General features: G+C 43.9%; 1 protein-coding gene across 6 annotated transcripts in view; it reads left to right on the top strand.

Moving 5' to 3' along the window:
* Window positions 1–17,374, top strand: part of FGF1 (fibroblast growth factor 1) — a 52,137-nt gene that overhangs the window by 23,516 nt on the left and 11,247 nt on the right. For 3 of the 6 annotated variants that reach the window (XM_080997307.1, XM_080997312.1, XM_080997310.1), the window contains one exon: window positions 16,353–16,554. In XM_080997307.1, the coding sequence (XP_080853433.1) occupies window positions 16,386–16,554 (169 nt within the window). In that variant the 5' untranslated portion in view covers window positions 16,353–16,385. Of the gene's footprint in view, window positions 1–15,616; window positions 16,245–16,338; window positions 16,555–17,374 lie in introns of those variants that run through there. The other 3 variants (XM_080997309.1, XM_080997308.1, XM_080997311.1) reach the window with 2 other exon arrangements.

Here is a 17,374-nt window from a genome sequence, read left to right on the forward strand (position 1 = left end):
TCAGGATGAGAACAGTAATTGTGCTCTGGTGGCACGGCAGCAGTGGGAGGCCCCATTAGCTAAAGTAGTGCTTCAGGTTAAGAACAGTTTAAGGTTAAGAACGGACCTCCAGAACGAATTAAGTACTTAACCCAAGGTACCACTGTATAGGCAATTTTAGTCACCAATTGATGAGGCAGTTTTGCCACATCATTTAGTATATCTGGCTTCTTGACAAAACCCTCTTGATTGTGACCTTTTGCTGGGATTAAGATAAGTAGGCATGGCACACTGGAGCAGTGTAATATTTTGAGTCAGCTACTTTATATATATATATATGAAATAGCTTGAGTTTGGCACATACAGACATTTCCCTTGCTATAGTATACTGAAGGAAGAACATACTGGGTTTCTTAGTTAAATTGATAGTCAATTCTGAAACATAGCTGTCAATGTTTCCCTTTTTTAAAGGGAAATTTCCTTATTCCGAATAGGATTCCTCGCAAGAAAAGGGAAAAGTTGACAGCTATGCTCTGAAATATCCCTGATGAGTGTCCCAGGATCCAGTTTTACAAGCTCTCAAATGTTCCAGATTCCCCTCAAATAATCTAAAGGCTCATGGAGACAATTCTACAATTGTACAATGCAAGGCTGGGGAGAACTTGGATTTCTTTAGGAAGAGGGCATGTTGCACTGGAGAGAGACAGAAGGGCAATTCAATGTGATCATATTGGACACCGTAAAAGAAGACGTGGCGGTCTGTGGTTTTAAGTTCACATAGCTTCACACATGTATCTTAACATGTATCTTTCTTTCCACTAGTAAGTAGAAACTTATGGGCTTGCTGCATATTCCATGCAAACATAAATAGATCCCCTTTTAAAAGGGAAAAAAATACTTTGAGGGAAGATTCTAAACAGAAAAAGGGCACAGGAAGAGTACTTAATATTTTCCTTACTAACTATTTCGGTTTTTGTTTTTATCATTATGACACCCCTCTGTGTGTTTGTGCAGGATAGCTTGGGTATGAGGGAATAGAGCACTGTATGTAGTCATGGGAGCAGATTTCTATTCCCAGTAAAGTTTCTTTCACAACTGAAAAAGTGCATCTATTCACAGGTTTCAATTACAAAAGCACCCAGACTACTTTATTTTATTTTTATTTTATTTTTTGCAGAAAGGCCTGGGCTAAAAGTACTGGCGACTCAAGCTTATAATTTTGTCCAGTGTTATAGCACTGAAAACCCTTCATTTACTCCTTTGCTTTTATGTGGGAATTTTTTGTGCTTTGTTTTGTTTTTGTCAATAGGATCAGGGAAGACCAAGAGGGTCACTTAGGCATCTAGAGGGGGGAAGCAAAACACCAGCATGTTTTAAAGCAGAGTGGCTCTCAGGTGCTGTGGAGGATATAAGTGAGATTCAACTACCGTATCTGTCCAATTGCCTTCTGTATGTAGAATTGGGTGTGTGTGTATACAGTCTTGTCCTTTGCCTCAAACAGCAAAATGTCTTGGGTTGGCCCTGCCTCTAAGCCTGGCCCTAGCTATTAGGTGCGCCTGCTAGTTACAGTGAAAATCAGCACATTTTTTCTGGGGGTATTCAAGGGTATGCAGTACCAGACCCCCCCACCTCCCCCCCCCCCAATTTGTGTCAGAAATGGACTCCAGGGCTGGATGCTGCATTAGTTTGACTTTTCCTCTCAAGGTGGTATTCAGGGAAAACCGATTGTTTTCGGTTGCCTAAATCTGGACTATTACACAAATAGTGTCATCTCTCAGGTTGTTTTTATGGTGGCTTTATGCTGCTTTTTGTGCTGGTCTGTTTCTGTTTTTCTCTTTGTTCTTCTTTTTTGGAATCGATTGGTTTTTGTGGCATTAATGCCATAAACTGACATAGCGGACTTTATGATAAAGAAATGCCATAAATAAACGAAACATAACGCCTTCTTCTTGGATGGAGCCTATATGTGCACGCATGACAGCAAAATCCACAAGACGGAGCATGTCCCATATTACGTCAACTCCTGGGGTCAGTGGACAGGGCCTAGCTGTGAGTGGCCGGCCTGCTGACCACAAACAACTGGCCATTTATATTTTCGGACCCCAAAGACACAAATAAAGAGACAGAGGAAAAGGGACAGAATGGTGTCTATAAATGGCATGGTGAAATAAACGTATTAAAGGCCTCGCCTTGGTCCAGGGGAGATTGGTCTGTTTTTCTGAAATACAGAGGAGGAAATGGCTAACTACCTCTGTAGGAGGTGGTTTTGGGACAGGATCTTTCTGCTAAGGAAGCCACACCTGCAGCAAGACACCAAACAAACCTCAGCAGTATTGTTTTTGTGGTCTGACATTTAGGCCTGTGTCATACAGAAAAAAGAATGAGGAGGTGGAGAAGGGGAAGGTGGGGTGAATATCTGGCCCCATTTAACCTCACAAGATTGTCAATAAGGAATAAAATATTTTGTTTTTCTACAATGGTTTTGGTTCAAAAATATCAACCTTTCTCAATGGTTAAACCTGGATCTCAAAACGTATCCAAATCACTTTGACACAGCTTCCATGTGGCATTTGCTGTATCATTAAAAAAAAAAAAACCAGCAAGAGAAGGTTATTGTGCATTATTCTCCTACCAAAGTAGTAAAAAGAAGAAGAGGAGGAGGAGGAGGAGGAGGAGTTTGGATTTGATATCCTGCTTTATCACTACCTGATGGAGTCTCAATGCGGCTAACATTCTCCTTTCCCTTACTTCGCCACAACAAACACTCTGTGAGGTGAGTGGGGCTGAGAGACTTCAGAGAAGTGTGACTAGCCCAAGGTCACCCAGCAGCTGCATGTGGAGGAGCGGAGACACGATCCCGGTTCCCCAGATTACAAGACTACCACTCTTAACCACTACACCACACTGGCTGGGAAAAGCTGGGAAGATCAGTGAATCTCAACACAAACAGCTGAAGTCCTAGCCAAACTCTATTCAGTGATGTGAGGCAACTTTAGGCTGCATTCTGTAAACTGATATTACCACACCTCAGCAGCGGCAATGCCCTTAGGTGAATTCATAGGATAAGCAAGATGTGTTAATTGTTTTTACATTGATTGGGGTTGGGTGGGATCATTTTACAACTGTGGTTGAAGATACCCTGGACACTTTACATGGGAGATACAATACAAGGGTAACACATTGCAAAGACGCGAGAGGCACAGAAGTGGCATGGAGAACAAGGGATGAATGTGAGCAAATAATACAGCCATGCATACTTGGGTGTTGTTTCAGTAGTGGTTGGTTGAGGTTGTGGGACGGTTGAAACCAGTTATTTGGTTTCTTCCCCACCCTTTCTCCAAAAAACTCAGCATGGCATATATTGTGTGTCTCCTCTCAACAACCCTTCAAGTCTAAGGGATAGTGATGAGCCTAAGGTCACAATCACCCACTTTTCTTTCTCCCCAATTTAAGTCCAGCCTTCTAAGCACTATCTGTTTGAGCAGGCTTAAGCTGGCTCCTTTGAGTGTCAACATTTCTGAATTTTCTTTGGAACGATCAAAACTGATCAATAACAATCCAAGTGACACCTTTTTCATGTTCTCAGGTGCAGAAGCTGTAGTGTGTGTGTTTGTGTGTATTCGTGGGTGTGTTAGAAGAATGGGGTGATTAATTTTGTTGTCGTGTATGGCCTCTGCCTGCATGCTTGATGCCTTCTGTTGACCACGATGACTAATGACACTTTCCATTTTAAACCAAAGAGACTCAAGCAAAGATTATATTGTTTGATGTGGACACATGATTACTCAGAAAACAGTGAAACGAAGCCAACATTCTTTTGCTTCTGCTTAATAAGCCGTAATTTATTTTTCTTCTGGAGTCTACAGATAATGTAAACTTCTCTCCACTAGAACTACTAAATGTTCCCAGTTACTGTATCATGATTAAGTTACTCACCAAACATGAACACCACAGAGACCAGTCAGCCTGCCTCAGGATTTCTTTTTGTTGTCCACGTAGAAGGAAATGGTCAGGCAGCTTTAGGGTTACGCCCCACTGATGCATACTGACAGAACTCTGAAGCAAAAGGTGCAGATGGGTCTGATGTTTTCTCTTGATCAACAAATGAATCAATGGATTCATAGGACGGTTGCTAGTTCAGCAGGTTGATTGTGAGAGCCTTACCTGTAAAATGCTAGACTCCAGCAGACAATTTCTTTCTGGGACACCATTGTCACCAGGTTAGCAAATATTTTTTCATGATTTGTGGGATAGATTCTTTGGTTTGATTCCACAGAAGGAGTTCATAGTGGATGAAATACTCATAACATGTTTTCACCTAACAAAGGCTAAGAACATTTTAGTTAACTCCTAATACAGAAGCTACTTCTCAATTATCATTAACACAGCATGAATTACCTGTACAGATTTGCATCTTTTTATAGCAGAGAGGAAGAGAAGCACATGGAATTAACTGCTGTCTTGACTGCACTCTCTTAAGGTAGCATTAGGAACAAAGGAAGGAATAAGCTAGGGATATATGAATTATTCCTGAAGCATACAGGTGTGCAAACTGTTTCAAAGTACTTTTGCTTAGCTCTAAATCAGGGATGGCTAACCTGTGGATTCCGACTCCCATCAGCCCTAGTCAGCATGGCTAATGGCCAGGGATTATGGGAGTTGTAGTTAAACAATATTTGGAGGGACACAAATTCATTAATTCCTGTTCTAAATAGGCAGGGCAATATATATATTTATATCCCTGCCTATTTAGAACAGGAATGTGTGTGTGTGTGTGTGTGTGTGTGTGTGTGTATGTCATGGGGGTCAGTCTGGATGATACGTATGGATCCCTTCCAAACCTGTGATCCTGTATATGTGAGGCTAGAGTCCCTGAGAGAAAGCTTGCTGAACCAGTCAGACTAGCCTTTCTGTTAAGGTAATAGCCTCAGCTGTCCAATTAAGTACTTCCATTTACATGTCCAAAGAGATTTCCATAGAGACAAATGGGTGGGTCTTTTACCACCTCACCTGGCTAGATGCCACCTCATCCTAGGATAGTGAACAATAGGCCAAGAAAGGAGCTGTGTGTGAGAGTGAAGTTTGACTGATGCTGGAAGCTGGAGGACAAAGGCATCTCTGCTTTGACCTGGTCCCAAAGCTGTGACTTGGGGCTTCCCTGGAACCTTAGTGGGGAAGCAAGGTCTGTTGGGATGGTGATGCTTTGAGGCTCTACATCATCTGTTCAAGTTGTATAGAAGTGAAAATAAAACCATATAGCCTAAAGATACCCAAGTCTCCTTTGACCTTCATTCCAAGGAAACTGAACCCTAAGTAAACTCTGGCACCCCTCTTGCCTCTCAGAGTTTGGGGTACATGCAAAGTATTGTGCTCTTTTGTCATAGAGCTATCTACATATCCCATGTTGGTTGGGTTGCAGAGAACTTCCTTGTCCATCAATAGTTTAATATGCATGCACTCTTATTTTCCAATATAGATGGATTTTAGGATAGGAGCAGCAAATATTCTGAAACTCCTGCCTACCATAGCAGTAAAATGTCTCATTCTCATTTTTGCAGTCTTCCATGGATAAAATTCTAACAATATAAAATTTTATAATGTTTTCTTTAAGACTGATACAACAGTAGGCTTCAAGGGCGGAAACACTTTCCCTTTCTTCCCTTTTATTTATTTCCAGTATGCTATTCTGGTTCCAATAATAGAGAATACATTTTAGGCAACAATTCCTTTGTAATCTTAAAGCTTCTGTAATTGTTTAAAGCTTTTTTTAAGGAATGTTTCTTTAGATGGTTATTATAAAAATCCCTTCACTGGAAATACATTGGTCATTTTTTTATTTTTATGTCTTAGATTATTCAGACCCAAACACTATTCACCTCGCATCACTTCTTTGCATCTCTTTACGCCATAAGTAATCCAGTTTGATCTATTTTGATTGTACACATAAAGGAAGTCAGCAAGGACACTGCAGAACTTAAGGGCCTTCTTAGTTTATCACAGACAGTTAATGCCAACATATTACAGCCAAAATCCTCAAGCAAGCAGAGGGGTCTTTAGGATGCTGTCAGGAGCAGTGCCAAGAAAGGTGCTTTCTGATTGTCAGTATTCTGTGTGAGGACTTCAGATGCATATTGGAAAATTATATTTGCATAATTAAAGTGGATTAAAGCACTCTGTTGCCCTAGTGCAACAATTTCACCGAAAAAAAGGAAAGATTTTTAATTTTCAAAACTTTATTGAAAAGTTAAATGCTTAATAAACCTGAACAAAAGATCCAGGAGTTAATATACAGTCACTGCTATGAAAATGTGGCTTGGGGGGCAATTCAATTTGCATCACTTGATATAAGGTTTAAGTTCAGTCCGGGGGGGGGGGCGGGGAGAAGCCGTTACATGCTTGGAATATAAGTAAATTTTTAACTTGATGAGTATTGGCACTGCAATAAAGAGCAAGCAACATTAATGCAGATGTTTTAGAATTGCTCTGTATTTGGCAAAAGGTACCATAAGTATTGTGATTTCCTTTTGAGTATAATTCAAACATAGTTTGAATAGGGATTGGTTTGCATTTTTGCCTCTAATCATGAGAATCTTTCTAGCCGTTTGGGGATTAATCAGAGAACAGTAATTGTAGTTAGATCACACATTTTTAATTGCAAAAAAGAAATATTGCATATCCTCTTCTATGAATAAAATAGATTATGGCATGAGACTCTTAATCTCAGGGTCAGGGTTCTAGCCCCACCTTGGGCAAAAGATTCCTGCATTGCAGGGGGCTGTGCTAGATAAACCTCGTAGTCCCTTCCAGCTCTGCAAGTCTATGATTCTATGTTGGCAATGCTAGAAAAGCAGCTTGCCTTAGGCAGAGAAAACAAGAAGTATGTTTCTAATGCAAAACATTTCTCCTCTGTATAGATGTCAGAACTGTTTCTCTGCAATGAATCATTTTCTTATTTAAATATGAATGCAAAAGTAATTCAGAACATAAGGTGAACCCGGCTGGATCAGGCCACAAGCCCATCTCATCCAGCACCCTGTTCTCACAGTGGCCAACCAGATGCCTGTGGGAAGCCTGGAAGCTGGACATGGGTCCAGCAGCACTCGGCCTACCTGTGATTCCCAGCAAATGATATTCAGACGCTTGATGACTCTGACAGTGGAGGTAGACCATAGGCATTGTGACTAGTAATAATAATAATATAATAATAATAATTTATTATTTCTACCCTGCCCATCTGGCTGGGTTTCCCCAGCCACTCTGGGTGGCTTTCAACAGAACATTAAAAACAGAATAAAACATTAAAAACTTCCCTAAACAGGGCTGCCTTCAGATGTCTTCTAAAAGTCGGATAGTTGTTTATTTCCTTGACATCTAGTGGGAAGGCATTCCACAGGGCGGGTGGCACTACTGAGAAGGACCTCTGCCTGGTTCCCTGTAGCTTCACTTTTCACAGTGAGGGAACCACTAGTAGCCACTGATAGTGTTAAGGTAAAGGTAAAGGGACCCCTGACCATTAGGTCCAGTAGTGACCGACTCTGGGGTTGCAGCGCTCATCTCGCTTTACTGGCCGAGGGAGCCGGCGTTTGCCTGCAGACAGCTTCCGGGTCATGTGGCCAGCATGACTAAGCTGCTTCTGGCGAACCAGAGCAGCACACAGAAACACCGTTTACCTTCCCACCGGAGCGGTACCTATTTATCTACTTGCACTTTGACGTGCTTTCGAACTGCTAGGTTGGCAGGAGCAGGGACCGAGCAACGGGAGCTCACCCTGTCGCAGGGATTCGAACCGAGCAACGGGAGCTCACCCTGTCGCGGGGATTCGAACCGCCGATCTTTTGATCGGCAAGTCCTAGGCTCTGTGGTTTAACCCACAGCGCCACCTGCATCCCACTAATAATAGCCTTATCCTCCATGAATTTGTCTCATCCTCTTTTAAAGCCATCCTGATGTAGAGCTTTATCCCCCTCCCCACCCCCTTCTTCCTGATGTAACTCTTCCCTCATCCCTTCCTCCCTGACTGAGGGAGGATGTCATTTTGTGGTTTGCCTCAGGCACCGAAATGTCTTTGGTCAGCCTTGCCCATTGGGGAGTGGGGGAGGGGAGAGACTTCAACTCAATAGTGGGAGGGGCTAAGCAGGCAGAGGAGGGATCAAAGGGGCAGGACCCAGGCTCATCACCAGGAACCAGGTGTCACTTCTGTAGGTGGGATCAGACACACCTACCCAAGCACAGTGCACATTTGAATACGTAGCGATCTTGCATGTTGAGAGAGTCTCAGCTCAGCTCATCTTTAAAAGCTTGGCAGTGGGAGCAGTTGGGATATCTCTGATGCTTGCACTCAATCCTGCATCTCTTGCAGAGGAGCCAAGTCCTAGGGGCCGTGGGGGCTTCGGCCCACACAATAAGATATTTGAGGGGGCCGGGACCCCACAAAGTTGATGGGCATTCCTATTCAAATGGTATGTGCGCATTGCGTCATGTGATTGATTATGTGGGGCGGGGCTTACCTGGGCCCCCACAATATTTTATTCAAGTTGGCACCCCTGATCTCTTGCCTTGCTCATGTACTGAGCCCATGCTGCTATGAGCCTGAATAAAGTTCTCTTCCTTACTTGCAGTTCATAGTGTTTTGGGGCAGAAGTGCGACAGGTTGCTGAAACATGGCTTTCTCTTCTAAGTTCATGAAGAGAAGATTTTATATATATATAATATAGTGTGTTATGATGTACTTAATTTAGTTTGCTGTTGTGAACAGATATGGAATTATAAATAGGTAAGGGGATGTTTCTGGTGCTGGTATTTTGCATTTGCGATGGTTTTATTTTTGTGATAGCTGTGAGTTATGAATGATATCCATTGTTATCCAAGACACAGTCAGAGCAGAGCTGTTAAAATCAATGAACTGGAGTTGCTTATGTCCACAGATTTCAAAGGGTCACATGCTATGTGAAGAAATACTTTCTTTTGTCTATCCAGAATCTTTCAAAATTCAGCTTCATTGAGTTTTCATATTATGAGGGGGCGGGTAATCCCTCTCTACCAGCTTTCTCCATATCCCACATAATTTCAAACACCTCTATCATGCCCCTTCTTTCTTGCCTTTCTTTGTAAACGAAAAAGCCTCAAATATTGTCACTTTTCCTCTGACGGGAGATGCTCCAGCCCTTGAAAAAGTTGCACTTTTCCTCAAATTGCATCTGAGATGATAATAAATAGTAGAAGACACTGCAATGAAGTTTTTAATTCCCAACCCCCCCCATAAAAATATAACTTTGGTATTTTCTTAAATCCAAGTGGTGCAATGATGAGCTTGCTCAGAATTATTTTTTGTCCTCAAAGCCAGATGTGGCAAAATCAAAATTTAACTCCAAGGCCTATGACACTTTTGTTCAATAGGGAGGGCATGGCCTCAACACAGGGATGGGGAACTTGTGACCCTCCAGACATTGCTATACTACACCTCCGATCACCCCTGGACACGGGCCAAACTGGCTCCTGGGGTTGATATTGAGTCCTGCAATATCTGAAGGGCGGCACTTTGGTAAGTAGGAGGTTTTTTCAAGGGAAGAGAGTGCAGCCACACCAAACGTATCCACCAGGTGTCACTCTTGCAAGCCAATTTTCAGTTGTATTCAAGGGACATGCCAAAACTAAGCGAACCAGTTGTAGGTAAATAGCGTGAAGCTGAATTCAAATAACACATGGAACTGGCTCACCAAGTTGTTGCAAAGATATCACCAAACAGGCAGAAAGCCCATTTATTTTTCAATTATACTTAGGTTCATTTTTGTTGCCCCTAACTCCACCCCAAGAGGGACTAAGCATCACAACATAAACTAAATAGGCAGAAAGATAAAAAGCTGCAAGATAAATGATGATGGCTGTGCTCCCTCACCCATTTTTAGCTGGAAGGTGAAGGTGGTTTTAAGTTCTTACTGTCAACTATTTTACTACAAAGGAAGCCATTGGTTGTATAGCTGGGCACTATAGAGAGATATTGCGATAGGGTAATTCCATGTCAAGTGTCTTTTATCTTAATATTTTATATTGCTTTCATCTTCAGTGTAAGAGAAGGTCCCAGATCTCAGTTTTTAATTTTTTATCTCATCCTGTTTTTGAATTATGAAGGTTTGAAATTTCAAAAAATTGACAATTTTGGCCTTGACAGACTACACAAAAACCTTAAAAGCTCAGACCAGAATTAATATATTTTAAAACTAAAAAAAACCCAATCTCTTCAGAACTTCAAGGGCTCTAATATGATATGGCACATGATGGACTTACTTTAAATCTTAAAGTTAATTTACTTTTTTAAAAAATAATAATAAGTGATTTAAAAAACTAATATGCTTTAAAAATTCCCAAAAAAGTATTGATTATTTCATATTTCTAAGAGCTTCCGGCAATTTTTCATCTTGGGATTTCAACGGGATCACTTTAAAAATAAAATAAAATTGTACATACATGTTGACCTTATTGGGTTCTATTCAGGATGAATGGATCTTCCTGGAGTAAAATATAACAGAATAAAGAAGACTTCAAACCATAATACCAGTTACTTCAAGCATTTCCTCAAAATGTTATCCACTTAAAGGGTTTCTGAAAAGCTAGTCGGGCTTTTCTTTTAAGCCAGTAGTAGTGCCACTACTGGTTGCAGCTGCTATTTACATTTTCTAAAAGTGTTTAATTCACTTCACATCTGGTTTGGGCCCAAGGCAAGGGAGAGAGTTAACTTGGACTCTCTAGTGGCCAACCATGTATTTTGTACAAATTATACAAAATATAAATAAAACATTTACAAACAAAACACTTAAATAGCTACCTTTCTACTGGTAGGACGGGGGGCGGGGAGCATGGATGTAGGCAGGCTTTTTGTTACGGGGCAGGCTTTTGTTAGGGGGCATAAGCTCTGATTTGTATTGATTTGTATTGAGTTTTACTTATGGGGGGCAGTTGCCCCCCTGCCCCCCCAGCTACACCTATGGGCAGGGCCACAGGAAGGAAATGAGGTCAGAAGGGGGGCACAGTTGGAAAAAGGTTGGGAAACACTGATCTAGAAGAAGCAAGTTAGGTGGAAGGAGAGGAAAGGAATAGACAAATCTGGGCAAGAAACTCAGACAAGCCTCCCAAACAGGCACTACAATATATTTAAAGCGCATGAAATAATTTGCTATTAAAGCATATAGACAAAATTTTCTCCCCGCCCCTAGCTTGTTCTTCCAGCCCACTAGATGTACAATGTACTTTTCATTTCTGTCCGATGTGTTCTCTTGATGCAGAATGAGATGAGTACAAAGAAATCCATCAGATTTTATGATCCCTTTGTATTAAATATTGATAACCTGACAGAATGTCTGAGGCAGCTCTCTGCTTGGCAAGAGGAATCGCTCAGCCACATAAACCAAGGAGTCTGTACATAAGCAATTACCGTATTTTTCGTTCTATAGGACGCACCGGCCCATAGGACGCACCTCGTTTTTTTGGGGGGGGGGGAAATGAATAAAAAAAATTATTCCCCCCCCCCCGCCGCGGCTGCAGCCCCAAGCCTTGCGCGCTCGGCGGGACCTCCTGCCGGGCGCACAAGGCTTGCAGACACTCGCCCGAAGCACGGGGAGCCCTCCGGAGGGCTCCCCGTGCTTCGGGCGACAAGCTGCCGCCCGAAGCCTCGCGCGCTCGGCGGGACCTCCTGCCGGGCGTGCAAGGCTTGCAGACACTCGCCCGAAGCACGGGGAGCCCTCCGGAGGGCTCCCCGTGCTTCGGGCGACAAGCTGCAGCCCCAAGCCTCGCGCGCTCGGCGGGACCTCCTGCCAGGCGCGCAAGGCTTGCAGACACTCGCCTGAAGCACGGGGAGCCCTCCGGAGGGCTCCCCGTGCTTCGGGCGACAGGCTGCAGCCCCAAGCCTCGCGCGCTCGGCGGGACCTCCTGCCGGGCGCGCAAGGCTTGCAGACACTCGCCCGAAGCACAGGGAGCCCTCCGGAGGGCTCCCCGTGCTTCGGGCGACAAGCTGCCGCCCGAAGCCTCGCGCGCTCGGCGGGACCTCCTGCCGGGCGCGCAAGGCTTGCAGACACTCGCCCGAAGCACGGGGAGCCCTCCGGAGGGCTCCCCGTGCTTCGGGCGACAGGCTGCCGCCCCAAGCCTCGCGCGCTCGGCGGGACCTCCTGCCGGGCGCGCAAGGCTTGCAGACACTCGCCCGAAGCACGGGGAGCCCTCCGGAGGGCTCCCCGTGCTTCGGGCGACAGGCTGCTGCCCCAAGCCTCGCGCGCTCGGCGGGACCTCCTGCCGGGCGCGCAAGGCTTGCGGACACTCGCCGGGGCTGCAGGCTGCTGCCTGCAAGCCTTGTGAGCCCGCGGGAACTCCCACCGGGCTTGCAAGGCTTGCGGATAGCTTCCTGAAGCCTGGAGAGCGAGAGGGGTCGGTGCGCACCGATGCCTCTTGCTCTCCAGGCTTCAGCGAAAGCCTGCATTCGCTCCATAGGACGCACACACATTTCCCCTTCATTTTTGGAGGGGAAAAAGTGCGTCCTATGGAGCGAAAAATACGGTACTTAAATGTTACTGTAACGGGCAGGATAGACACAAAAGTATTGTTTTTACAAGACAACTGAAAGTGGGGGAGAGTGAGGGGGTGGCGTTGTTTTTAAGGAAGAACAAGAAAAATATTTCTTTAAAAGTTCCCTCAGGTTTATACCTCACCCCCCCCCGAAAGAAGATTTAAAATAGATGAAGAGTGAAATTCAGTGTAGATAAATATGAGGAAACAAGTCTCAGTGGTTTTTAAAATACTATTTATTTAACTAACAAACAAGAAAAACACATATTTAAATCCACAGTACAGTGATACCTCAGGTTAAGAACTTAATCCGTTCTGGAGGTCCATTCTTAACCTGAAACTGTTTTTAACCTGAAGCACCACTTTAGCTAATGGGGCCTCCTGCTGCTGCTGCTGCGCCGCAGGAGCACGATTTCTGTTCTCATCCTGAAGCAAAGTTCTTAACCTGAAGCAATATTTCTGGGTTAGCGGAGTCTGTAACCTGAAGCGTATGCAACCTGAAGCATATGTAACTTAAGGTACCACTGTATTTGATTATTTAAATTACACAAATATAATTTATTATACAAGTGGATTATTTGTAACCATCTCAACATGCTGTACAGTGGTACCTTGGGTTACATACGCTTCAGGTTACATACGCTTCAGGTAACAGACTCTGCTAACCCAGAAATAGTACCTCAGGTTAAGAACTTTGCTTTAGGATGAGAACAGAAATCGTGCTCCGGCGGTGCAGCAGCAGCAGGAGGCCCCATTAGCTAAAGTGGTGCTTCGGGTTAAGAACAGTTTCAGGTTAAGTACGGACCTCCGGAACGAATTAAGTACTTAACCTGAGGTACCACTGTAACAAAGGACTGAAATTAAATTTGGGGTCAGATCCAAAGTATGCTGTTTGCTCTGATTGAGTACTAAAGAGTGGTTCTCCCCAGTGTGGAGAAGCCCTAGGTTTGCACATTAATTCAGCTATGCCTTCTGCAAGGGGTCTTCTTTGTAATCTGACAAATTCTGCCTAGAGGTTCAAGCTTATTCAGCTAGCCACAGCCAGGGCCAGAAACCTCCAAAAAAGTCTGAAAATAGAAATAGCTCTCCTTGTGGGAATTGACTAGGGCTTTCCTGCAAAGGTCCTGAATAACCTGAAAGAAAGAGAGAGAGAGAGAATCAGAAGCAGGGAAATGAGAACAGGAGTCAAAGGTACAGGGACCAGCTCAGAAAAAAGATGTCCTACTCTAATCTGTATCCAGGGGGGGAGGCAAACTTTGAAATAAGTTATATGGATCAGGCTGGAGAGTGTCAGACCCAAGAGAATGAACATTTTGGTGACAGGTGCCTAGTTATAGGAAGGAGACTTTCTGACTGGCCTGGGCTCAGAAACAAAGGATTATCATGTGAAGGACATTTATCATGTGAAGGATTATCACGTGAAAGACATTGCCATGGAAGGCAATGATTAGTCAGTCAGGAAAAGGTGGAGGACTTTTGCAGGAAATGTAAATTTCGGTTTAATCTAATTACCTGGGGTTGATAGAAGTTGTTGCTTGATAGAAACTGCTCCTTGATAACTGTCAAGAATTAATTAATGCTAAATAAGGATTTCTATTTGCACTAGATATGGCAGAGATTCCGGGGGACTAGGCCTGTATTTACATAGTTCATTATGCATATCAGTCACCATGGGGAAATTCTCCTATCTTTTTGGCTGGAAGACCTCAGCTTCTCTTGATGGGGGTGTACCCAAGTCTGATTACCTCTAAATACACAGTATTGACTCCTGTGCAAAGGCATCACACTCATTGTTTGAAGCAAAGAGAAAACAAGCGCATCATTTCAGGGCATGTAGCGAGTTCCCCAAAGGCACACCCTTCCATTGTCTCCCAAGACAAAGGGATGCCAACCAACCAAGGAGAGTTCCAGTGAAACTATGCTACTGAAGGCTACTGAGCTCAGTGCAAATTATTTCCAGGTAAACATTGTGCTGAATGCCTACCTACAAATGAGACAGTCCACAATGGTTCATTGATGTCTGTTTTTAAACTTTTTATATGGCTTTATGGCATGTTTTATGTATTATTGCTGTAAAGCCCTTGGATGGTTTTTCTTTTAATGATATAACAGTATGTAATTATTTTTCAAACAAATAAATAAAACTGAAGCTAGGTGCAAGTGACTAAAATCAGTAGACAAAACTCCTTCCCAAATTGCCTGAGATGCCTACGCTTTTGTGCTGCCATTCATTACTTCCCTGGCCAAGCCAAGGCCAAAAGCCTTTCCTTACAGGGTGTCTTAGTCTGGACTATTCCCCCTTTGCTGCAAAGTGCTGAAAGGAGATGTCATCTTGGACGAAGCCTCCTGGCCCTCTCCAAACTTTTTAATCATTAAGCGGGTTAGGCCTCTAACCAGAAAAATCAGGCCCCTTATGTTGTCTTTGGTTTGTCTCCTCTCCCTCTTGCGTGCGCGCGCGCGCACACACACACACACACACACACACACTTTCATTCCCGTAAAACCCAACCTCTCCCTGCCAAAAGTATAATAGCGAGCCCATGAGGAGAGCTGTGTGCAGAATACCAACGACACGGTCATAAAAGTATGAGAACAGCGTTCACGTCTAGCACAGCGGGACAATGGGGGTGGAAAATAGTATTCATTCAACTTCTCTTGTGGAGTCAAAGGCTGCTGGCAAGCAAGGATGGGTTCTAAAAATAGTGCCGAATCTTAAAAGGAGAGAAGCAACGTGGAATTAACTAAATCATTTCCAAATGTCTCATAGAGCTGTTCTGCTAAAACAATCTGGAGAAGCACTTGGGTCCTTAGACCACTGTATATACAGGAAGGAAGCATCATGGTCAAGCCCTCCTTGTTTTAACAAATAAAACAAATGGGTCTGAGTTGGTTTTCTATTTTATTTGTACTAGACGATGGCATATTAGAAAAGAAGCTGCAAGGTGCTTGGAGAGACACCTCCTAGGTTATCTTCTATGACCTGCAGTCAGTAGACCGTCTGCTTTGACACAAGAGTTTAAACGGGTCATACAAGAGCTGGAACTGGACCTGTCAATATCTGTCCTACTTTTTGTTTTATATTTTTGTGTCTCTCCATTCAGCAGAGGTCCCTAAGATCAGGCGGTTCGGGACAGAAAGAAAATAAATAAAAAGAAACTAAACAGTTTTGCTACTCAGTTGAATTGTGGGCTTTCGGCTGGATAGCTGCCTCCAGCCCAGCAGTATAAGAGGGTATCTCATCCACTGGGTGAGAAGGAGACTCAAACCTGTGTTGGCTGCAGCGCTGGCTACTGCTCTTCCATGTGCCCCCCCCCAAAAAAAAATCAGAGAAGTTTTTCAGCAGAGCTTGGCTTGAGGAACACCCTCTGGGTTGCCTCAAGCTGTTCATTTCCTATACCTTGAAAGTAGAACTTCTGTTTAGAAACAGCTTTGTGTCTAACCAGATCATTCTTCAGAGATGAAAAGGATTCCCGTCCCTCACTTTCTTTTAACCATCCCCTTGATTTGTGATTGCTTTGGCAGTAGGTGCTGCTATTCAAAAACCTCATCAAAAACAGCAGGCAGCAGAGCACCCCCCCCCCTCGGCCACCGTTTGTTTTGCAGGCGTATCTCAGAAGCAGCAATGAAAACATTTCCCCGTATCCCCTCTGCTTCTGGTATCTTCTCATAAGGCAGTGGTGGGCAACCTGTGACCCTTGGTCTCTCATTTCATGCAGGTGAGAAAGGTGGGTGGAAGCAATGGAGGAATGTTGAGAGGGTGAGGGAGAAAATGGGGGGGGGGGACAATTGCTATTATCTATGGGCCTGTAGAAATTCTCTTTCAGGACTGAAACCCAGACACCCAGACGGTTCAAGAAATGGCTGAAGGGGAAATCACGACATTCACAGCTCTGACAGAGAAGTTTGATCTCCCAATGGGGAATTACAAGAAGCCCAAACTCCTTTACTGCAGCAACGGGGGCCATTTCTTGAGGATACTTCCTGATGGCAAAGTGGATGGTACAATGGATCGAAATGACCAACACAGTAAGCTTTTACTTGCTTTTTATCAGTGGGTCTCAAACTGAAAGAAACCCTTATTGTGGTGGCCTATTAGGGTGGTCTTTGGTAATATGGTGCCCTGAGCGAGGCCCCCAAATGTATCTTCTCAATTATAAATCTTCTCTGTTTTGCACCCCCTGGACTTTGTTCCCTGTGCAGGGGAACCACTCACACCACCCTAAATCCAGCACTGGACCTCTCCACTATGGAACCTTTGATCATTTGCCATGGAACTTGACTGTTTGGCAAAGGATCCTGGTGGCACATTCTAGAGTGCACTGTTGTGGGGGGTTTCTGCTTGACCAATGAGAGCTGAGTGTAGCCGAGGACATGCCGAACACCAAATCTCTTTCTCCTCTACACGACAATGTAGCAAGCACTGATGTTTAAAGCATGCCAAAGGCTTCCCATCTATATGCGTGTGTTTTTAATGTTTGTGTCTGTGATAATTCAACATTAAATATGTACCCATGTGTAAGTTAAACCATTAAATATAAACCACCACCCCTAAAACACAAATCATAGCCGCAACCACAGACACAGGTAGCTGAAAACCAAAAAGAACTGCAAGCCAGGAGATAATGGTTCGATTTGTGTGATCAACGGACATGTGTGCAGGACGTCTGAACAGAGTCCCTGCAATGCGCAGAATGATCCTTCCAGGCGACAGGGAATCTTACACTTGGAGATAGAGGCCGCTGTGGGTCCAGCCACATATCCAGAGGCTTCATCCTGCTGCATTTCCCTTACGTGTGTTCACTGATCCCACAGCCTGAATGCATGAGATTCAACAAGATAAAGACTG

This window comes from Podarcis pityusensis, assembly GCF_964106645.2.
Source record: "Podarcis pityusensis genome assembly, chromosome: 2".
NCBI classification, from domain to species: Eukaryota; Metazoa; Chordata; class Lepidosauria; order Squamata; family Lacertidae; genus Podarcis; species Podarcis pityusensis.